Here is a 22,534-nt window from a genome sequence, read left to right as displayed (position 1 = left end):
TGTGTTGGGCTGCCGCAAATGTCGCCACGCGTCCGCCGCTAACATTGCAGACCCACAATTTAGTAATCCCACCGGTACGTCTTTTTGGGATATCACCGGGAGAACGTACAGACTCATACAGACAACGGCCGTCGAGCCACGTTATCGTGCTGCTCGGTAAAATACAGAATTACCCATGTATTGAGACATCTGAACGTATCACAATATTTCACTGCTGCAGGTAACACCACATACCTCGGAGACGATAGTGGAGATGTACTGCTCCTTACTGTACTCCCATCCATCCAGACACGGCTCCTGTTCGATCTCAGACATGTTGAGGAAATCTGGGTCGGGGAATGTCTGCGAAAGGTTCAGTATCACGTCCAGCCGGTACCGAGTGCACTTGCTGCGCTGTTGTTCGGGACCCTGGAGAGGGATCGTCCTGTTCCTCCATGCTTCGCTGAGGTTGAGATTCTCGGGAATTAAGCAGCGATGTTCTGGGACATCTCCGACGAAAATTATGCTTAATGCGGTGAAACCATTCGGAATGATGCTAAGACTCAAAAGGGCGAAGATTAGTTTCTGATATGGCCCCCAGTCTCCTAGGAAAGCGGTAACTTCATCGTAATCCCGCATATTAGACAGCGACTTTCTTCCGGAAATTTTGAACTTTGATTCATGGTAGGCGGGTTTGTGACACCAGAACTGGACTTTTCCTTAATCCTGTTCTTCAGTATATTAGCCCGTCATTCAGTCCAACTACTAGAAACGGGTGTTTTTTGTTAGAATATCAACTAGAACTAGTCTATTTAGAATATCAACTAGTTCAACTATCAACAATAGATAGTTCCTTATCTTGGTGTGGCAAGGCTCCGGTCTCACTCTGGTGGTTGACCTTGATGGCGACACAGGTGAGGACTAGTCTATTTTGTTTCCCCAAGATCTTATCACATTTTATTGATAATTTATTGATCCATTGGCTCCAATGCCTAAAGTATTCAATGCGATCACTATATACAGCTTTAACTAAAGTGCAAACTAATACATAGCGCTTTCAACTCAAGTCACTTTTATTGTCATTTTGACCATAACTGCTGGTACAGTACTTAGTAAAAATGAGACAACTTTTTTTCAGGATCATGGTGTTACATGACACAGTACAAAAACTAGACTGAAATACGTAAAAAAAACACAGAAAAAACAACTACACTAGACTACAGACCTACCCAGGACTGCATAAAGTGCACAAAACAGTGCATGCATTACAATAAATAATAAACAAGACAATAGGGCAGTAAGGTGTCAGTCTAGGCGCTGGGTATTGAGGAGTCTGATAGTTTGGAGGAAGAAACTGTTACATAGTCTGGTCGTGAGAGCCCGAATGCTTCGGATCCTTTTCCCAGACGGCAGGAGGGAGAAGAGATTGTATGAGGGGTGCGTGGGATCCTTCATAATGCTGTTTGCTTTGCGGATGCAGCGTGTAGTGTAAATGTCTGTAATGGCGGGAAGAGAGACCCCGATGATCTTCTCAGCTGACCTCACTATCCGCTGCAGGGTCTTGCGATCCGAGATGGTGCAATTCCCGAACCAGGCAGTGATGCAGCTGCTCAGGATACTCTCGATACATCCTCTGTAGAATATGATGAGGATGGAGGGTGGGAGTTGGACTTTCCTCAGCCTTCGCAGAAAGTAGAGACGCTGCTGGGCTTTCTTTGCTATGGAGCTGGTGTTGAGGGACCAGGTGAGATTCTCCCCCAGGTGAACACCAAGAAATTTGGTGCTCATAACGATCTCTACCGAGGAGCCGTCGATGTTCAGCGGGGAGTGTTCGCTCCGCGCCCTCCTGAAGTCAACAACCATCTCTTTTGTTTTGTTCACATTCAGAGACAGGTTGTTTCCGATATGAGCACCACCACCAGTGTGCGAAATTGACTGGGTTAACCTGAGAAGATCAATAAATCCAGTTTCACCTCAATGTGGAACGTGAGCCCATCACCAGAGGCCATTGTAGATGTAGGAGAAGTAGTGGCAGGAAAAGTGATAAACGATCAGCATAATTGCTCGGACAAATCCGTGCACAGCTGGATGGTGTAACCAGAGCAAGCAGAGACTAGTTTGCAAGGAAAATATGCAGTGAAGTTCTCGTTTCTTTTTTTTTTTGGAGCCATTGTTTTTCTTTTCTGTGGAAACAATCTGGATATTGGCTCCGCCGGACCACTGAGTCTGTGAATCTCTGCGAGTCCCGGGGTGAGAGGTCTGGTGTAACTGTGTGGGTGGGGGGGGGGGGGGGGGGGGTTGGAGGGAAGAATGAGCGGGGGTTGTTTCCGGGTATATTCTGTTTCATTCTGTGCTGTTCCGTGGAGCACTGCAGGCATGCTCTGTTATCTCCCAGATATGTGACAATACCCAGTGACAGTAGGCGTAAATGACCGCGAGAACCTGAGAAGCTGCATAAAATCCTGCAGCTCCACGTGTACTCACGATCTGCAGGTTTCTGTCTGTAAAATTGGCATGGTATGTTGACACCGGAAAGAGTTGTGACACCTCGGGCTTCCCCCAGCATCTCCTTGGATAAGACCATTCAGCCCGTCGAGCCCGCCCCGCCATTTTATCATGGCTGATCCCGTATCCCATTTAACCCCATACACCTGCCCTCTCAACATATCCCCAGCAATCAGGAATCTATAAACTTCCACTACAATACCCACGGACTTGGCCTCAACCGCAGTCTGTGGCAGAACATTCCTCAGATTCACCATTCTTTGGCTAAAAAATTCCTCTTCTGTGCTGTTGAAATGTGAGGCTGTGCCCTCTATTTCTGGATATCCCTACTAGAGGAAACATTCTCTCCTCATCCATCTTATCTAGTCCTTTCAACATTCAGAAGGTTGAATTGAGGTCCCCACGCATTCTTCTAGATGGGAGCGAGTACAGGCCCAAAGCCGCCAAACGCCCTTCATTCCTGGAATCATTCTCGTGACCCTCCCCTGGACTCTCTCCAAGAGATTTGGGGCCCAAAACTGTTGACAATACTCCAAATACAGCCTGACTAGCGTTTTATAAAGTTTCAGCATTATCTTCTTGTTTTTATTTTTTCACTGTATCTTGGTTCCTGTGACAATAATGTACCAATACCAATGCCAATAAAGAATATTGCAGCATGGGAATTGCAAGAATAAACAGAACAAGGTCCATTGTTCAGCATCTGCAAGTTATAAAATGGTCCAAATTTCATGGCACTGTTGATAAACAACAAATTACTCTACACTAATTTAGGACAAAGCTAGATAAGACCTAATGAATCTTGAATGAATGCCAATTGTGAAAATAAAACAGAAATGCTTAAGTAGTGCAACTTAAATTTTTGGACCTAATTTAAACAGTAATATTATATTTTCCAGTCCCTTAACAAAATGAACGTTGCAATGATCTTCACAGTCATGATATGAAACAACATTTCCCAATGAGCCTCTTAGAGCATTATTGATCCACCTGTCCTGATACCTTCAGAGATCCATGCACATGTGCACCAAAGGTACTATAGTGTCTACTAGGGCCTTGTTCTTCACAATGTATATCCAAAACACCACCAGCAATTCTGAACAGTAACACCTACTAATTTTTGGGATTAAACACAACCTGTCATTTCTCTGCCCATCTTATAAATGACTAATACTGTTCTGTAATTAGAGACCACCCTCCTCATTATCCACAACACCTTCAGCCTTATGATGAAAAAGTATTGCAGTCTGCTCAGAACTGAAATGATGCTCTGTTGGAAGAATATTAGACAACAGGTTGACAGAGCAACATCAGGAGGTTTAAAAAGAACTCGGGACTTTACAGTGGTCTGCAATTATCGCAAGCACTCACTTATGGGAGATGCGATGCAAGGTTTGAAAAGTGGAGGTTTTCAGGATTTTCTGGCAGCATTCAATCATAGTGGTCTATTCGGCATTTGGGAAAGGCCAATTAAAAGAAGCTAGGTGTAAATGTAGTGGCCACTGTGGAAGTAGGCCAGTGTAGTAAGACTTCGACTCAACTGGATTCAGGAAGAATAGGCAGAGGCTAAGGATCCGAAGTTGTTTGGAATAACTTATTATAGAACTTAAGCTTAAGCACTTAAAACTGCCTTGTGTTTGAAAGTACTATACAAATAAACTTGCTTGCTTGAGAAGTTAATGCCAAAGGTCTAATAATCTCAATGAGAAAATGTTGAGTAAGTGACCTAGGAGACTGTGAAACTCAAAGGTTTCAGAGAGTGGGTACAGGTAAGTTTGTTCTTATTGTCTGTAAATTCCTAGTCCTTAACTCAGTAAGAACAGGATGGTAATTAAGGTGATGGAATGCTCCTCCTGCAAGACGTGGGATGTCAGACTACCTAACAATCTCCCTAATGACCACATCAGCACCCAACTTCAGCTGCTGACTGACTAGATCAAGGAACTGGAGTTGGAACTGGATGTGCTCAGAGACATCCAGGAAACTGAAAGCTTCAAACAATTTTGCCAGGATAGCGGAACCAGGACATGGAACTGGGAACTAGGAGACTGGGCTTGGACTCCAAGCCAGAGACTGGACAAGGACTCAGAACCTGGGTCTTGACTCGGGCTTGGACTCCAGATCCAGGCAAGGACTGGATGTGGGAAGGCAGGACGAGGAGAGGCAACAGGACTGGACATGAAACTCCTGGACAGGACAAGGGAACCCCAGCACAGGACGAGGGCACCCCAGCACCAGGCTGGGCTGGGCGAGGCACATGTACAAGACGAGAACACAAAGCTGTGGCTTGGATAGGACAAGGTTCTTGGACGTGGCTAGGACGGTACGTGACCCCAAGGCCTTGACTTGGTCAAGGAAGAGACAGGAACGCAGAACCTTGGTCGAGGGAGAGACAGGAACGCAGAACCTTGGTTGAGGAAGAGACAGGAACATAGAACACAGAGCCGGGTCCCCTCCTTGGAAACAGGACGTAGGGCCGGGACTCATTACACAGAACGCAGAATACGACTAGACTGTTCAGAACGCAAGGGAGCAGCAGACGGTCAGACCTACCTAGCGAAGGCGAGGACACAAAGACGGTTCCCAACACTAGGTAGTGACAAACGACCGGACCTACCTAGCGAAAGCGTGGACACAGAGACAGTTCAAAACAACGAAAGACAGTTCCTTATCTTGCTCTGGTGGTTGAACTTGACAGCGGTGAAGGCAGGGCTCCAGGAGCAAGGTGAGGGGAAGGGATATAGACAGGGGTTTTGGACAGGGATAATCCAGCAGCCAGAGGCTGAATCCTGAAGCAATTTATGAAGCCAACCCAAACGCGAATCAGCTGCCTTGACAGAAACTGGGAAAACCGGAAAACCTGGAATACGGAACATGTGAACCAGAATGTGGATTTCACAGACCGGACCATGTCATCGTCCCTTTGTTTGAATTTTCTCCCCATTTACATAATAGGTTGTTGCCACAAATGGCACATTGCACTGTATATTTCAATGCCCGTGTGATAAGTATATCTGAATCTGAATAACATTTTGGAATTTGCAGATGAAGTTAATCATTTAGTGATGATCAGGGTGCAGTGCTGCTGGAGCTCACCGGAACGCTGCTCCGGCACCTCTGTAGAAAAAAGTCAAAATAAACAAACGGGGAATTTAACAGCGGCCGCATATTAGAGGGAATTCTACAGAAGCGATGGTTGGGGAGAGGGGGTGGTGGCTGGTGAGGAAAATACCACTGATAACATTAGGATATTTGATCATTTTTGGTGAAATCCTGGAGCTGTGACTGTTTTGTGAAATTCCTCCTCACTCGACCCATTGTCCCAGCATAACCTGTTGTAGCCTTCCGCCATTTCACGGATCCTCAGTCTCTCTCCAGCACTCGTTGTTTGAGCATTGTCACTGAGAAAATAAAGATCTTAGATCTTTTGAAAAGTGGCATGTCGCTTGCCAAAGTGGGCCATAAGGCCGGTGTTATGCCGTTGGCCCCCTCCTTTGTGAAAATCGCAAGAACTCTAGTTAAGGGGGGTCAACTGACCCAAAAAGAGAGAGAGACCATGTTCTCCCAAGAAGCAGAATGAAGGTGACCTTGACTATTGTCTCATGGAGACCACGTGAAAAGCCCTCGGGCAAAGTGGGCTGGTTGAGAGAGAGATCGCATTACCTGCAACTTGATTGACTCCTGCGATCCCGTGAAGAAGTATAAAGGCGGGTCTGAGGGGGGGAAACCCTCAGACGCACCCAGGAGACACGAGATCGATTCCCGTGGGAGCGGGACGCCATTTTGAAGGAAGCCACGTGCGTTAGATTCCGAATTTGAATCTGTGGCTAAAACCAACGAAAGACTGCTTTTAAATAACAACGGGGAAGTCTGCTCCCCTGATTCCAAGGATTTGCTCTGCCAAGACGACGGGCAAGTGTGTATCTTTTCTAAATCATCTCTTTCTCTCTACAACGTAAAACAAACCCCAGCGGGTTCCCAAAAAGGAAAAGCCTGCAAACTTCTGAGTGACTCTTTATATTTCCGTTGGACTCAGTATTACCCCCTAGACAATTGTAGAGCTTATTTCTGATTGATTATGGTTACACCGGTGTTTTAGATTGAGTTTTGACGACGTGTATGATCTGAATGTTTTGTATTAACCATACGTTTGTGCCCTTGTTGAATAAAACGTTTGAAAATAGTAGCATCCGACTCAGCTGATCCATCTATCTTTGCTGGTAAGTTACCTGGTTACGGGGTTTCCGTAACACCGGTAAGAATGAATCGAGCATTTGCACAATAAAGCAGAAAAGCTGAAATTCATGGAAGTGTTAGTGCTACCCCTACAATGGCATAAATGGTCTCTCTGGTTCGTAATAAAGTGTTTGCAAAGACTGAGAAAGCATTAAGTGTGTGACTAGAGGACATGTCACAGACGCATATCTCTGTTGATGGCAAAATCATGCATGTGAAAGCACTTAGCCTCTATGAGCACTACTGTGAAGGGGTTGAGGAGAGCGAGAGGAGGGAGTTTAAGGCTGGTAAGGGATGCCTTGCTGTTTGTTAAACTACACGGACCTCCTCTAGTTCAGTGGAATCCTGAGCCGTATGTCACATCATGGCTGCAATACCACAGATCAGCAGATGACACCAGGACAAGAGTTGCTTCAGACCCCTAAACACGTATTACACCTGGCCCTTTGTGGAAATTATTGTGAAACTTCTCATCGGTGGCATTTGGCAAGTAGGTAATTACTTTTAAATTGGTAAAATACACAATTACCATCTTATTCTTTACTTGATTGATAATTATATTTTATGATAATTAGTGAGTGCAACTGTGCAATACTTTGTCATATTATTAAATTTAGTATTATATGTCTTGTACCAGTTTATACACTGAAATGTAGTGATAGGCTATAATCTCTTTAATGTCTTAAAACTATCATTATATTTCTGTGGAGCTCTGGAATTCATATATCTCTTTCATCTTGGTTTAGTGCTTAACATTATAAGAAGCCTATTCATATATATGTCACACCCAATTTGTGTACCTGTCATTACATGAATGGGGCAAGGAAGTTGCCCAATAAATGAAATGGGCAGTACACAGATGGGGTGTGACATATATATAAAGAGGATATAGGAAATGGCAGGCATTTTGTCAGCTCCTGCACCTAAAAAATTAGCACTGCACCCCTGGCGATGATGTAAATAATGGGCAGGATAGAAGTAATCAGGAGGATATGTATTTTGCCAGCAACTGAAATGGGTAGATATAGTAACCAATTTAATATAATAAATAATTTATATTAATGAATTTTATTAAGTCTGAAGTGGTGATCTGGAAGAAACAATATTAAAAGAATTACAGTCTAACGTCACTGATTTGATAGGATGAATGTTCTGTAAATGCCAAATCATAAGATTTTAAATCCTGTGGTGCTTTCTGAGGATAGCACTGCACTTTCTCAGGAGCTTTTACACTTTATTCTGCATTGTTATTGTTTTACGTTGCTGTTCCTCGATGCACTGTTTAATGATTGTGATCTGTATGAATAGTATGCAAGATTAGATTTTCACTGTATCTCGGTTCCTGTGACAATAATGTACCAATACCAATGCCAATAAAGAATATTGCAGCATGGGAATTGCAAGAATAAACAGAATAAGGTCCATTGTTCAACATCTGCAAGTTATAAAATGGTCCAAATTTCATGGCACTGTTGATAAACAACAAATTACTCTACACTAATTTAGGACAAAGCTAGATAAGACCTAATGAATCTTGAATGAATGCCAATTGTGAAAATAAAACAGAAATGCTTAAGTAGTGCAACTTAAATTTTTGGACCTAATTTAAACAGTAATATTATATTTTCCAGTCCCTTAACAAAATGAACGTTGCAATGATCTTCACAGTCATGATATGAAACAACATTTCCCAATGAGCCTCTTAGAGCATTATTGATCCACCTGTCCTGATACCTTCAGAGATCCATGCACATGTGCACCAAAGGTACTATAGTGTCTACTAGGGCCTTGTTCTTCACAATGTATATCCAAAACACCACCAGCAATTCTGAACAGTAACACCTACTAATTTTTGGGATTAAACACAACCTGTCATTTCTCTGCCCATCTTATAAATGACTAATAGTGTTCTGTAATTAGAGACCACCCTCCTCATTATCCACAACACCTTCAGCCTTATGATGAAAAAGTATTGCAGTCTGCTCAGAACTGAAATGATGCTCTGTTGGAAGAATATTAAACAACAGGTTGACAGAGCAACATCAGGAGGTTTAAAAAGAACTCGGGACTTTACAGTGGTCTGTAATTATCGCAAGCACTCACTTATGGGAGATGCGATGCAAGGTTTGAAAAGTGGAGGTTTTCAGGATTTTCTGGCAGCATTCGATCATAGTGGTCTATTCGGCATTTGGGAAAGGCCAATTAAAAGAAGCTAGGTGTAAATGTAGTGGCCACTGTGGAAGTAGGCCAGTGTAGTAAGACTTCGACTCAACTGGTTTCAGGAAGAATAGGCAGAGGCTAAGGATCTGAAGTTGTTTGGAATAACTTATTATAGAACTTAAGCTTAAGCACTTAAAACTGCCTTGTGTTTGAAAGTGCTATACAAATAAACTTGCTTGCTTGAGAAGTTAATGCCAAAGGTCTAATAATCTGAATGAGAAAATGCTGAGTAAGTGACCTAGGAGACTGTGAAACTCAAAGATTTCAGAGAGTGGGTACAGGTAAGTTTGTTCTTATTGTCTGTAAATTCCTAGTCCTTAACTCAGTAAGAACAGGATGGTAATTAAGGTGATGGAATGCTCCTCCTGCAAGACGTGGAATGTCAGACTACCTAACAATCTCCCTAATGACCACATCAGCACCCAACTTCAGCTGCTGACTGACTAGGTCAAGGAACTGGAGTTGGAGCTGGATGTGCTCAGAGACATCCAGGAAACAGAAAGCTTCAAACAACACACACAAAATGCTGGTGGAACACAGCAGGCCAGGTAGCATCTATAAGGAGAAGCACTGTCGACATTTTGGGCTAAGACCCTTCGTCAGGACTAACTGAAAGCTTCAAATATTTTACTTTTATTGAGGAGGTCACATCCACAGTGCAGGCTTTAGATAATAGATAAATGACTACCAGGAAAAGTAAGGGAAACAATCAGTCAGAGCAGTTTCCTTGTGGCCATTCCTCTTAGCAAACTCTTTTGATACTACCAGGTTGTATAACTTATCAGGGCACAGAAGCAGAAGCCAGGCCAGCGGCACTGTAGCTGGCTTTGAGGCTCAGCAGGGAGGGGTAAAGTCAAGCAGAGCAATAGTGATAGGAGGCTTGATACCTAGGGGAATAGACAGGAGATTCTGTGGCCACAAAAGAGATGCCAGGATGGTGGGTTGCCTCCCAGTTGCTATGGTTCAGTATGTCTCAGAACAACTGCAGGATATGCTCAAGAGGGAGGTTAAGCAGCTAGCGGTCGTGGTGCACATTGGCACCACAGACATAGTTAGAAAGGAGGAAGAGGTCTTGTGCAGTCAGAATAGGGAGTTAGGAAAGAGGCTGAAAAGCAGGGCCTGGTTCCATGTGTTAGTCAAGGCAGAAATAGAATTGGTGGGCGGAAGCAGTTGCACTACTAATCAGGGACAATATCACAACTGCACTTAGAGAGGACATAATGGTGGGCTCATCTACTGAAACTATATAGGTAGAACTCAACAATAGGAAGGATACAATCACTGTGATAGGCCTGTACTCCAGACAACCCAATAACCAACAGAACACTGAGGAACAGTTATGCAAGCAGATTAAGTTAAAGTGTAAAAACAACAGTGTGTAGAACAGGTATATTCCGGTGAGAATGAAGGACAAGAATGACAACGTAAGAGAACCTTGGATGTCGTTGGAGGTGATGAAATTAGTCAAGAAGAAAAAATAAAATTATGTACAGCTTAGGAAGCTAGAATCAAACAGAGCCCTTGAACATTAATAAGAAGTCTGAAAAGACCTCAGGAAGGAAATTAGTAAAGCCAGGAGGGCCATGGAAAATGCATGGGAAGTAGGATTAAAGAGAAGCCCAAGCCATTCTGTATATACATCAAGCAAGAGGATAACTAGGGAGATGGTAGGACCACTCAAGGATAAAAGGAGAAATATTTTGCTTGAATGCGGAGGATGTGAGTGAGGTCCTAAGTGAGTACTTTACATCAGTATTTACTAAGGAAAAGGATGTGGAGAATAGGGAGATCAGCCCCAATGTATTAATATGCAAGAGAGTTTCAAGGTAAAGAAGTGGATAGTGTAGGGTCTCTTAAAAAGCATTAAGGTGGGCAAGTCCCTAGGGCCTGATGAGATGCACTTAAGATTATCTAGAGAGGTAAGAGATAAGATTACAGAAGCCTTGACCAATATCTTCCTGTCCCCTCCAGCCACAGGCGAGGTCTCGGATGACTGGTGAGTAGCTGATGTTGTGCCATTATTCAAGAAGAGAACCAGAAATAATCCTCAAGACTGCAGAAGAGCGAGTCTCATGTAAATGATAGGAAAGTTACTGGAGAGAATTCTTAGGAAAAGGATTTATGAGCATTTGGAAAACCACAGACTAATTAGGGAGAACCAGCACATCTTTGTGTGAGACAAGTCATGTCTTACGAACTTGATCAAGTTTTTCGACAAGATGCAGATGGTGATTGATGAAGATAGAGCTGTGAATGTTGTCAAAATGGATTTTAGTAAGGCCGTTGATAACTTCCCTCATGCAAGACACATACACATGATAAAGATGCATGGGATCCATGTAGAATTGATCATTTGGATTCAGAACAAGCTTGTGCATAGAACACAGAGGGTAGTGGTCAAAGGGACTTATTCTAGCTGGGGATCTGTGATTAGAGGTGTTCTGCAGAACTCTGCATTAGAACCTCTGCTGTTTGTGATGTATATAAATGACTGGATGTAATTGTAGATTAGTAAGTTTGCAGATAGGAGCTTTGACCAGAAACCAATCCAGACATTAGAAGTTCTAAGAGTAGGGGACTTCAGTTAGGTCCATTACCTGAGTATAAAGGCAGCAGCGGGTTGTTACAGTGAAAAGGTGCTTTAACCAGCAGCCAATCCGGACATCAGAAGTTTTGAGAGGATATTTTAATTAGGTCCACTACTTGAGTATAAACGGTAGCAGTGGGTTGCTACAGTGAAGAAGAGCTTTAACCTACGATCAATTAGCATTTGCGATTGATTACCAAGAGCAAATTAAAGGAAGGCAGGAGCATACACACCAGCCATCATTGCAGCAACCCTCATCTTAGTGGACATAGTTAGATTGCTGATCTTGAGGCTCTAGCTCTTTGAGGCTTCCACAAAGAGAGGCTTCAGTCAGAGAGAGCAAAGGAAAGAAAAGCTCAAGCTTTTTCCTTCTCTATATTTGCTCAGTTAGGACAGTAGAGATACCAGGCAGGATAGCTGAATGCAGGATGTGGAAAGGCACGGAGACATGCAGTATCTCTGATGACTACATCTGTGAGGTGCATCCAGCTGCAACTTCTAACAATCTATGTTAAGGAGATGGAGTTGGAGCTGGGTGAACTCCTATTCATTTGGGAGGCTGAAGGGGCGATAGACAGGACATATAGAGAGGTAATTACAACCAAGGTGCAAGAAACTGGGTGAGACAAAGGGGAAAGGGGGTTAAGGAGCCAGTGCAGAGTACCACTGTGGCCATCCTCCTCAACAACAGGCATATCACTTTGGATACTTTGGACCCAACAGAGGAAAGTCACAATGGCCAGGTCTCTGGCACTGAGTCTGCCTCTGTGACTCAGATGGGAAGGGGAAGAGAAGAGACATGGTGTGGTGATAGAGGATTTGTTAGTTAGGGGAACGGACAGGTGGTTCTGTGGGTGATAATGAGATTCCAAGATGGTATGATGCCTCCCACATGCCAGAGTCCAGGATAGCTTGGATTAAGTCTTCAGCATTCTTAAGTGGTAGAGTGAAAAGCCAGAAATCGTGGTTCATGTAGGTACCAATGACATGGGTAGGATGAGGGAAGAGGTTCTATATCGGGACCTCTTAGACTTAGGAGCTAAGTTAAAGGGTAGGACCTCCAGGGTTGTGATTTCAGGATTGCTACCCTTGCCACATGCTAGAGAGGCCAGAACAAGAAATATTATACAGTTTAATACATGGCTAAGGAGTTGGTGTAGGAGGGAGGCCATAAGATCATTGGACTCTCTTCCAGGGATGTGGGACCTGTTCAGAAGGGATGGTTTGCACTTGAACTGGAGGGGGACTAATACCCTAGCGGGAAGGTTTGGTAATGCTGTATGGTGGGGTTTAAACAAGAGTTCCAGGGGGATGGGAACTAGAGTGCCAGAACAGTTAGTGGAGAGGTTGTGGAGGCAGATGTTGGTAAGACCTCAGACAAAGTTAGGAATCAAAAGGTTGAGCATGGTGTGAATAATGTACTAAACTGCGTATATTTCAATGCCAGAAGTATTGTAGAAAAGGTGGATGATAGTGCTGAAGATGAGGTGGCTGGCTTACAAACAGAGGCAATGTGTAGTGCAGAGAGGCTGCTGATAGGGCAAAATTGCAGTCAACAGGATGAATTGCAATGTAAAATGCAGACCAAATTGAAAAGGGTGAACACAGGACTGAAAGTATTGTATTTAAATACCTGCAGTGTACGGAATATGGCAGATGAACTTGCAGCACAGTTGTAGATTGGCAGGTATGATTTTGTAGGCATCACTGAATCGTGGCTGAAAGAAGAACATAGCTAGGAGCTTAATGTCTGAGGATACACATTGTATCGAAAGGACAGGCAGGAAGGCAGAGGGGGCAGTGGAGCTCCATGAAAACAAATCATTAGAAAGAGATGACATAGGTTTCGAAGGTGTTGAATCATTATAGACAGAGCAAAGGTAAAAAGACCTTGATGGGAGTTGCACACAGACCCACCCCCCCCCCCCAAACAGTAGTAAGGATATGGTCTACAAATTGCAACAGGAGATAGAAAATACATGCCACAAAGGCAATGTTACAATAGTCATGGGAACTTCAATATGCAGGTAGATTGGGAAAATCAGATTGGTGCTGGATTCCAGGAGGGAAATTTCTAGAGTGCCTATGAGATGGCATTTCAGAGCAGCTGCTGAGCCCACTACAGGATCAGTAATTCTCAACTGGGTGCTGTGCAATGAATCCAAATTGATTAGAGAGCTTAAGGTAAAAGAAATCTTAGAGGCTAGTGATCATAATAAGAATTAATTCAACCTGAAATTTGAGAAGGAGAGGAAGTCAGATGCATCAGTATTGCAGTGGAGAAAAGGGAATTACAGAGGGCATAACATAGGAGTTGGCCAAAATTAATTGGAAAAGAGCACTGGTAGGATGACAGCAGAACAGCAGTGGCTGGAATTTCTGGAAGCAATTAGGAAGGCACAGAATAATTTTATTCCAAAGAGAATGAAGTATTCTAAAGGAAAGATGACATGACAATGGCTAACAAGAGAAGTCAAAGCCAACACAAAAGCCAAAGAGAGAGGATATGATAGAGCATGTGACAATAATGCACATACATAGACAACAGTGCATGTGCAGTCAACAGATCAATATATAGTGCTAAGGGGGTGGGGATTATTGCTCTAAAAGAAATAGATCCATACATTACACTTCCTCCCCTTTTAGCAATGCAAAATAAAACTGTATATGTACAAAATATTAAATTTCCTTTTCATAAACCCATATTCCAAGTAAACATGCTTTCACAATAATAGTCTAAAACTAACTTCAGTTCTAAAGATTCAGTCTCTTGGGTGGCCCTCAGTTTCTTTTGGGATAGCGCATCGGGACCTGTGGAGTGCCATCAGGTTAGGCAGGTGTCTTGTCAATGATAATGTTCTTGTTGCGCCTCTGGACCTGTAGAATGGCATCAGGTTTGGTAGGTGTCTTGTCTCGGTTTCTGGTGTCATGTTGCTATCGGTGACATGATCATCACTGAGAGGTAACTCCAGTGACTGTGAAGTGTCAGTCTCGTTGGATGCAGTTGACTCGGGCATGCTCATCAGTTGAGCATCCAGTATTTGGTCCTCTTGACATCTCCAACATGCACTGTGTACATCAGTGGTCCAGTTCATGTAGCTATCCTACCGGGTGTTTACTTGTCCTATTGGTAATCACACATTAGGACTTCCTGTCCAATCCTGAAGCTCTTTGCTGCTTCATTTAGCAACTGATTGAACTGTTTGTTCTGCACTTCCCTCTGTAGATTTGGTTTCAGGAGGTCAATGCGAGATCTCAGATTCCTGTTCATGAACAGCATTGCAGGTGTTTGATTTGTTGTTGAATGAATGGAGTTCTGATACACAAGAAGAATGTTGTCCACCTTGTGCTGTTTAGGAATGACTTCCTTATCCATCACTTTAAAGGACTTCTTGAAGGTTTGGATAAACCTTTCAGCTAACCTGTTTATTGCCGAGTAGTGAGGAGCTGACTTGAAATGTCTGATGCCATTTTACTTCATGAAAAGTCAGAATTCTTCTCATGTGTACTGTTGTCCATTGTCACACACAATTTGTTCTGGTGAGCCAGTTCTGGCAAGGGATATCCATGGAGAGGGATAATGCAAAGTATGCTCACTGGGTTGAAGTTCACCTTGAAATCCATACATATACGAACAGCTCCGGCCTTCGTTCATGATCACTGGGACAACGGGCATGGCCCAATTATTCCACTAAACTTTGGAGAGAATTCCAGGCCCCTGCAAGCTTTAGTGTATATTGCGTAAGGAACTGGACGTGCTTTATGCAATTTCGGTGTTGCTGTTTCATCCAGTTCATTTCTGGCCTTCATGCTTTTTACCGATCCCTTTCTCAAAAACCTTCTCATTAGCATTACGCAGCTGTTCCAGTCTCTGGTTAGGGCTACCATTTGGGCTCCCATCGCCTGTTGATGCCACACTGAAAGCTTTGATTGAGTGCCAGTCTTGGTGGATTTTTCTCAAACAATTAAGGTCCGAAAAGTGCTGGCTCTCCACTTTTCAACACATCAAGTTCTAACTGCAGTGTTTGGCCACCATACATCTCCTTCATTTTCATTTTGCCTTTGGGAGACACTTCTTCACCTGTGTAAGTCTTTAGCATCACTGAGGTCTTCTCTAATGGTCTCTTAGAAAACAGTCTGTTGTAGTCAGCCTCTGGAATTATGGGCAAAGCTAACCCTGTATCCAACTCCAATTTTAGTTTTACACCAGACATATCTATTGTGATCAAGATGATATTGCGATCTGCTTCTAGGCATGACAGCTTACCTTTGTCAAACTCTATGTTGTCTGATTCTATTTTACACTCGGTAACTTTATGCATTTGCTTAGTTTTGTGTTCGAGACTTTTCAATCAGTTGTGCTTTTTGTCTCCCTTGCAATTCTCTCCTTGAGACTTTGTCTGTGACACTTTCTGCAGACTTTTTCTTTGAACTAACAGTCACTTGCATCATGGGAGGATATGCCACATTTAACATTCTTGACTTTTTGCATCCTTCAAGGACATGTGCATTTCACACTGTAATGTCTTTTTCTGTAGGTCTGTTGCATCCTTTGCTGCAGTCTCCAGTGATATTGCAATGGTCAATGCCTGTTCTAAGGTTAGGTCTCTATCTGCCAATAGCCTCATTTGAGTTCTATGATGATGCATACCAAATACAAGCCTGTCCGTTAACACATCAGAAAGTCCATTTCTAAATTCACAATACCGGGAAAGTTTGTGGATTCTGCAATGTATTCAGAAAGGCTTTCATCTTTTGACTGGTTCTTTTTGTAAAATCTAAATCTCTCAGCTGTTGCCAGCAGATTATGCTCAAGTGATCTTGTAAATTTGAAACAATTTCATCAAACGTCTGGCTTGCTGACTTTTCAGGGGTTACTAAATTGCATAAGAGTGTACATTTTTGGGCCCATTAAGCTAAGAAGTTTAGGGGCTTTCTTTTGCTACTCCATGTTGTTTGTGTTACAATACGGTTCAACCCTGTCGATATATGACTTCCAGCCTTCATTAGTGCTACCAAATCCATCAACTTTCCCAACTGAAGCCATCGCCATGTTATTTTCACTTTAAGTTTAGCGCAGCTATCACTGTTACTCACCCATTTGTGGGCACCTGTGATGGCCTTCTCTGTACTATTTAAATCTTGCTGTTTCGTCCCATAATCATGCCACAACTGAGGCTGGTGTTCATGATATTTTTTGACATTCAGCTTCATACTTGTTGCCAATTTGTTGTGCCTGTGCACAACTACATTTCAATTAAATAAAAGCACGGATGCAGGAGATGGTTTAACTGGTGCATTCACATTGCAGTGAGAGCAAGACAGAAGAACAAAGTGCATGGGCAGACAACAGACTAATATATAGTGCCAAGGGGGTGGGGTCATTAATCAAAAAGAAATAGGTCCTTACATGACAAAACTCAGGGTGTAGACATGGGCCCTAGTGAAGTCTGCCTTTTCATTGGCTACATAAAATAGTTCGTGTTCCAAGCCTTCTCCAGTAATGCTCCATAGCCCTTCCTCCATTATATTGATGACTGCATTGGTGCTGCATCATGCACCCATGTTGAGCTCATCAATTTAAACAATTTTGCCTCCATTTTCCACCCTGCCCTTAATTTCACTTGATCCATTTCTGACACCTCTCTCCCCTTTCTCAATCTCTCTCTTTCCGTCTCTGTAGACAAACAGTCAACCAATATCTTCTATCAGCCTACCAATTCCCACTACTATCTTGACTGTACCTCTTCCTACTGTCTGGTGTAAAATTGCTATTCTCTTTTCTCAGTTGCCTTGTCTCCACTGCATCTGTCCCCAGGGTGAGGCTTTGTTTTCCAGGACATCCTTCCTCCATCATTGATGCTGCCCTGATACATCTCCTCCATTTCCCAGATATTCATGCTCACTCCATCTTCCTGCTGCCTTAACAAGGATAGAGTTCCTCTTGTCCTCATCTACTACCCTATCTGCTTCTGCATCTAAAACATCATTCTCTGTAACTTCTGCCATCTTCAATGGAACTCTAACACCAAACGCACTCCTACCACCCCCAACTCTACACTTTCTGGAGTGATCACTCTATCTGTGATTCATTTGTTCAGTTATCCCTTTCAACTAATCTCCTTCCTGGCACTTATCCCTGCAAGTGGACAAAGTGCTATACCTGCCCATGCATTTCCTCCCTCACCTCCATTCAGCATCCAAAACAGTCCTTTTATGTGAGGCAATACTTCAGATCAAATCTTTGAGACCCGACATAGATTGAGGTACTGCTTTGTTGAGCACCTTCGCTCCATCTGAAAAATGCAGGATTTCCTGGTGGCTAACTGTTTCAACTCCAAAACCCATTCACATTCTGACATCTCGGTCCAGGCCCTCCTCTTCTGCCACGATGAGGCCACTCTCAGGTTGGAGGAGCAACACTTCATATTCCGCCAAGACAACCTCCAATCTGATGGCATGAATATCGATTTCTCCAACTTCAAGAGGGCCATGACTCACTCGTTAGCTTAGCATCATTTTCTCATTGCCTCCTGCATTGTCCAAAAAATTATTGTTCTGTTTTGAATGAACATATCTGAGCCTCCATAAACCCCTGGTGTGGAGAATTCCAAGGATCATCACTTTCTGTGTGAAGTAATTTCTCATTATTTCAGTATAAAACAAATTTCCACTTAACTCAGATTGTGCATCTGCAAAGTTTCAAGTCTATCAAGCCATTTTGTTAATGTTTCAATGAGATATCCTCCAATTCTTCTAAATCGTAGAGAAATCCTTACATGGTATACCTGCCGTCCCTGTAAATAGCAATTCTTCGCTGCACTATCTCAATAGCAAGAACATATTTCAAAAGTAAGAAAACCACAAGTGCACACAGTTATACCTCACCAATATATTCTGCAATTACAGTAAGACTTTCCTACTCCTGTATTCAAATCCTCTTTTTATCAGATGAACAGATTAGTTTCCTCCTAATTGTTTACCTGCTACATCTGCACTTTGTTCTTCAGCAATTTACGCACAGTCACACTGGCTCCCTCTGAATTTTACTCAGTCTCCACTTCCCCATTCTATGCTGCAAAGAAGATAACTCAGTTTGCACACAGCTCCATGAAAAGTCTTTCTATAGTCTTTTATATTTACAATGCAGGCAGTTTAATATTTCAAGTTCACAGGGTGCTTAACAAGTTAATAGGGTTGTTAAAAGACAAATGGAGTGCTGGCCTTCATTAGTTGGGACATTGAGTTTAAGAGCCACGAGGTAACACTGCAGCTCTATAAAACGTTGATTAGAGTACATTTGTACGCAATGTAGGAGGGAAGGTTAGATTGATCTCAGAGTATGTTAAAAGGACCAAAGGGTCTGCACTATGCTGTATTGTTCAATGGTGTAATATCATCAGCAAACTCTGAAATATGACATTGATCTCCTCAGCCAACTCCCTGACATACAATATGAAAAGAGGGGCCCAAGCATTGATCCTTGCAGTACCCTATTTGTTTGTCAATCTTAGGGTGATCCATTTATTCCCAGTCTTTGGTTATTTGCTCATAATCAGAATATAGTTCCATTCACTTACATGATACTGTGAGAATAAAATTGTTCTTTGATGACAGAGACAATATCATGAATTTTGACATGGCACTGTTACAATGAACAGGCAGTTATTTTTGGGTTGGATTGTGTCTATGCTGCTGTTTATCGATTACTGCTCAGCATTCAACACCATCATCCTCTCAGTCCTAATCAACAAGCTTTAAGCCCTGAGCCTCTGTTCCACCCTCTGCAACTGAATCCTTGACTCGGGAAACCATAGTCAGCATGGATGGGTGAAAACATTTCATGCTCACTGACAATCAACAGGCGCACTTCAATGAGCATGACGATATTTGGTATGACACCAAAGACTCTAAGCAAGATCTGCTGATGGACTGTGGGGAACATACTGACAGGTTACCTACTCTGGGATGGAGGCAACAGTGCCCAGCATCATAAGGAGGGTCAGAGGGTTGTAGGCTCAACTAGATCCATCATGGGTACAAGCCTCTCCACCATACACGGCATTTTCCAAAAGCAGTGCCTCAAGAAGGCACCATCCATCATTAAGGACTCTCACCATCATTATTATTAAGGAATAATAATTACAGGAAGGATATTAATAAGGTTGAAAGAGTGCAGAGAAGGTTTACAAGGATGTTGCTGGGACTTGAGAAACTGAGTTACAGAGAAAGGTTGAATAGGTTAGGACTTTATTCCCTGAAGCATAGGAGAATGAGGGGTGATTTGATAGAGGTATATAAAATTATGATGGGTATAGATAGAGTGAATGCAAGCAGGCTTTTTCCACTGAGGCCAGGGGAGAAAAAAACCAGAGGTCATGGGTTAAGGGTGAAGGGGGAAAAGTTTAAAGGGAACATTGGTGGGGGGGGGGGGGGCTTCTTCATGCAGAGAGTGGTGGGAGTGTGGAATAAGCTGCCAGATGAAGTGCTGAATGCGGGCTCACTTTTGACATTTAAGAAAAACTTGGACAGGTATATGGATGCAAGGGGTTTGGAGGGATATGGCCCAGGTGCAGGTCAGTAGGACTAGGCAGAAAAATGGTTCGGCACAGCCAAGAAGGGCCAAAAGGTCTGTTTCTGTGCTGTAATGTTCTATGGAAACCATCATTAAGGACATATGCTCTTCTTCTTAATACCAACAGGGAGGGTACAGGCAGCTTGAAAATCTGTACTCAGTGTATTAGGAACAGCCTTTTCTCTTCCTTCTCCACCAGATTTCTGAACAGTTCATGAAGACATGAAGACCACCTTTCTATTCCTCTTTTGCACAATGCTTTTTAATGTAACTCGTCATACCTGCACTGTACTGCTGCGTTAAAACAACAAACTTTATGGCTTATGTCAGTAAGAACCTGACTCTCTCAGGTAAGCCACCCATGTTGCATCTCTGTGGTTCTGGCGTGACCAGATTTATCTTTTGGAGCAGCACAACAGAAATCCGCCTTGAGGCCCGGCTGTTGCAATTATCCATGAAACAGTCTTCAAATTTTCATCCTGTTAGAACAGCCCCAGAGTAACTTACTCATACCTTTGATAATCAGAAAAAAGACCAGTTTTACTGAACTACACACGCAAAATGCTAGAGGAACTCAGCGGGCCAGGAAGCATCCAGGAGAAGAGTACAATTGACGTTTTGGGCCGAAACCCTTTGGCAGGGCTAGAGAATAAAAGCTGAGGAGTAGATTTAAAAGGTTGGGGAGGAGAGAGAGAAAAACACAAGGTGATGGGTCAAACCTTAAGTGGGAGTGGATGAAGTATAGAGCCGGGAAGTAAATTGGTAAAAGGGAGAGTTGGCCATGGAAGAAAGAAAAGGGGTGAGGAGCACCAGAGGTAGGCAATGAGCGGGCAAGGAGATCAGGTGAGAGAGGGAAAAGGGGATGGGAAATGATGAAGGAGAGCGGTGGTGGTGGGGGGGGGGGGGGGGCAGCGGATTACAAGAAGTTTGAGAAATCGATTTCCAACCTAATTGTTTTAACAGATACAATCATATTAATTTTACTTAATTTATCAGTTTATGTTTTTAATTTAAGGCATTAATTACAAAAATAATAATGAAAGTGAAGGAGAAAGAAACAACTCTGTACTTAAGCAACACACACAAAATGCTGGTGGAACACAGCAGGCCAGGCAACATCTATAGGAAGAAGCACGGCCAACGTTTCGGTCTGAGACCCTTCGTCAGGACTCTGTACTTGTTAATTAAGATTGACTATCCATTGAAGTGGGGTTGTAATTTGTATATCAGAAATAAAGCCTAAGGGTTAAATGAGAAGTGCTGAGACTTACAGCAGATGAGGGGATCAGATACAAGCCCATTATTTTCATAAAAGACTTGCTACTTTTAACTCCAGGCTGTTCAAGACAAACAGAACAGAAAAAAGAGACGTGTATGAATGAAGGCTGTGTGTTTAATTCCCTTCTCTACTCGCTTTATACTTATGACCATGTGGCTAAGCACAACTCCAATGTCATATTCAACTTTGCTGATGACACTGTCATAGGCCGAATCAATGGTGGTGTTGATTCAGCCTATAGGAAGGAGATTGAAAATCTGGTTGAGTGGTACCATAACAACAACCTCTTACTCAATGTCAGCAAGACCAAGAAACTGATTACAGTCGGCCCTCCTTATCTGCGGAGGATTGGTTCTGAGACCCCCCGCGGATGCCAAAAATCGTGGATGCTCAAGTCCCTTATTTAATCTGAATCAGTGCAGTGGTCTTTAGGACCCAGAGGAACCCCAGACTTTATTTAACATCTTCAGAGCGGTGGGCATTAGGACCCGGCGGAGCTCGGAATCCATGGTGTTTCTGTTCACGAAAATAATCATGATCACGATTGAAAATAAGGTGGAAGTAATAAAGCGATCGGAAAGAGGTGAAACCCCATTGGTCATTGGAAAAGCATTAGGCTACAGTCGGTCAACAATCAAAACAATTTTAATGGAGCATGTGAAAGGCCCTGCCCCGATGAAAGCTACAATTATTACTAAGCAACGCAGTGGTTTAATTATTGGGTTTTGGGTTTTTGACCCTCCACATCAACCTGGCACGGTGGAGAGTGCACTCGATAGCGATCTGTCATTAGATCGAACTCGGGAACTTCCCGAGCCCGGCGCTGAAACATACGTTCTTAAGTGTTTTATATGCATAGAAAGGTAAAATATATACTATATACAAATGTAAATGTTTGACTAACTGACGCTAAATAATACCGGATGTACCTGTTCCAACTTACCTAGTAAGAGAACTTCGGATTTTTTTTGATCCTGATCCACGATAACCCACGCACATCCTCCCGTATACTTTAAATCATCTCTAGATTACTTATAACAGCTAATACAATGTAAATGCTATGTAAAATAGTTGTTATACTGCATTGTTTAGGGAATAATGACAAGAAAAAAAGTCTGTACATGCTCGAGCAACAAGTGCTGGAAGAGCACTT

At 42.9% G+C, this 22,534-nt stretch overlaps 1 protein-coding gene across 2 annotated transcripts in view; it reads right to left on the bottom strand.

Annotated features, from left to right (window-relative positions):
* The window catches only part of LOC140739186 (organic cation/carnitine transporter 2-like), a 69,861-nt gene extending 69,204 nt beyond the window's left edge, over nucleotides 1-657 (bottom strand). For both annotated transcript variants that reach the window (XM_073067235.1, XM_073067234.1), the window contains exon 1: nucleotides 235-657. In XM_073067235.1, coding sequence (XP_072923336.1) covers nucleotides 235-618 — 384 coding nt within the window. In that variant the 5' untranslated portion in view covers nucleotides 619-657. The remainder of the gene's footprint in view (nucleotides 1-234) is intronic.
* Nucleotides 658-22,534: the final 21,877 nt, after the last annotated feature.

This window comes from Hemitrygon akajei, chromosome 15 (assembly GCF_048418815.1).
Source record: "Hemitrygon akajei chromosome 15, sHemAka1.3, whole genome shotgun sequence".
In the NCBI taxonomy this organism is placed as follows: Eukaryota; Metazoa; Chordata; class Chondrichthyes; order Myliobatiformes; family Dasyatidae; genus Hemitrygon; species Hemitrygon akajei.
The sequence above is the reverse complement of the archived record's forward strand: the minus strand, read 5'-3'. Positions and strand labels throughout refer to the sequence as shown.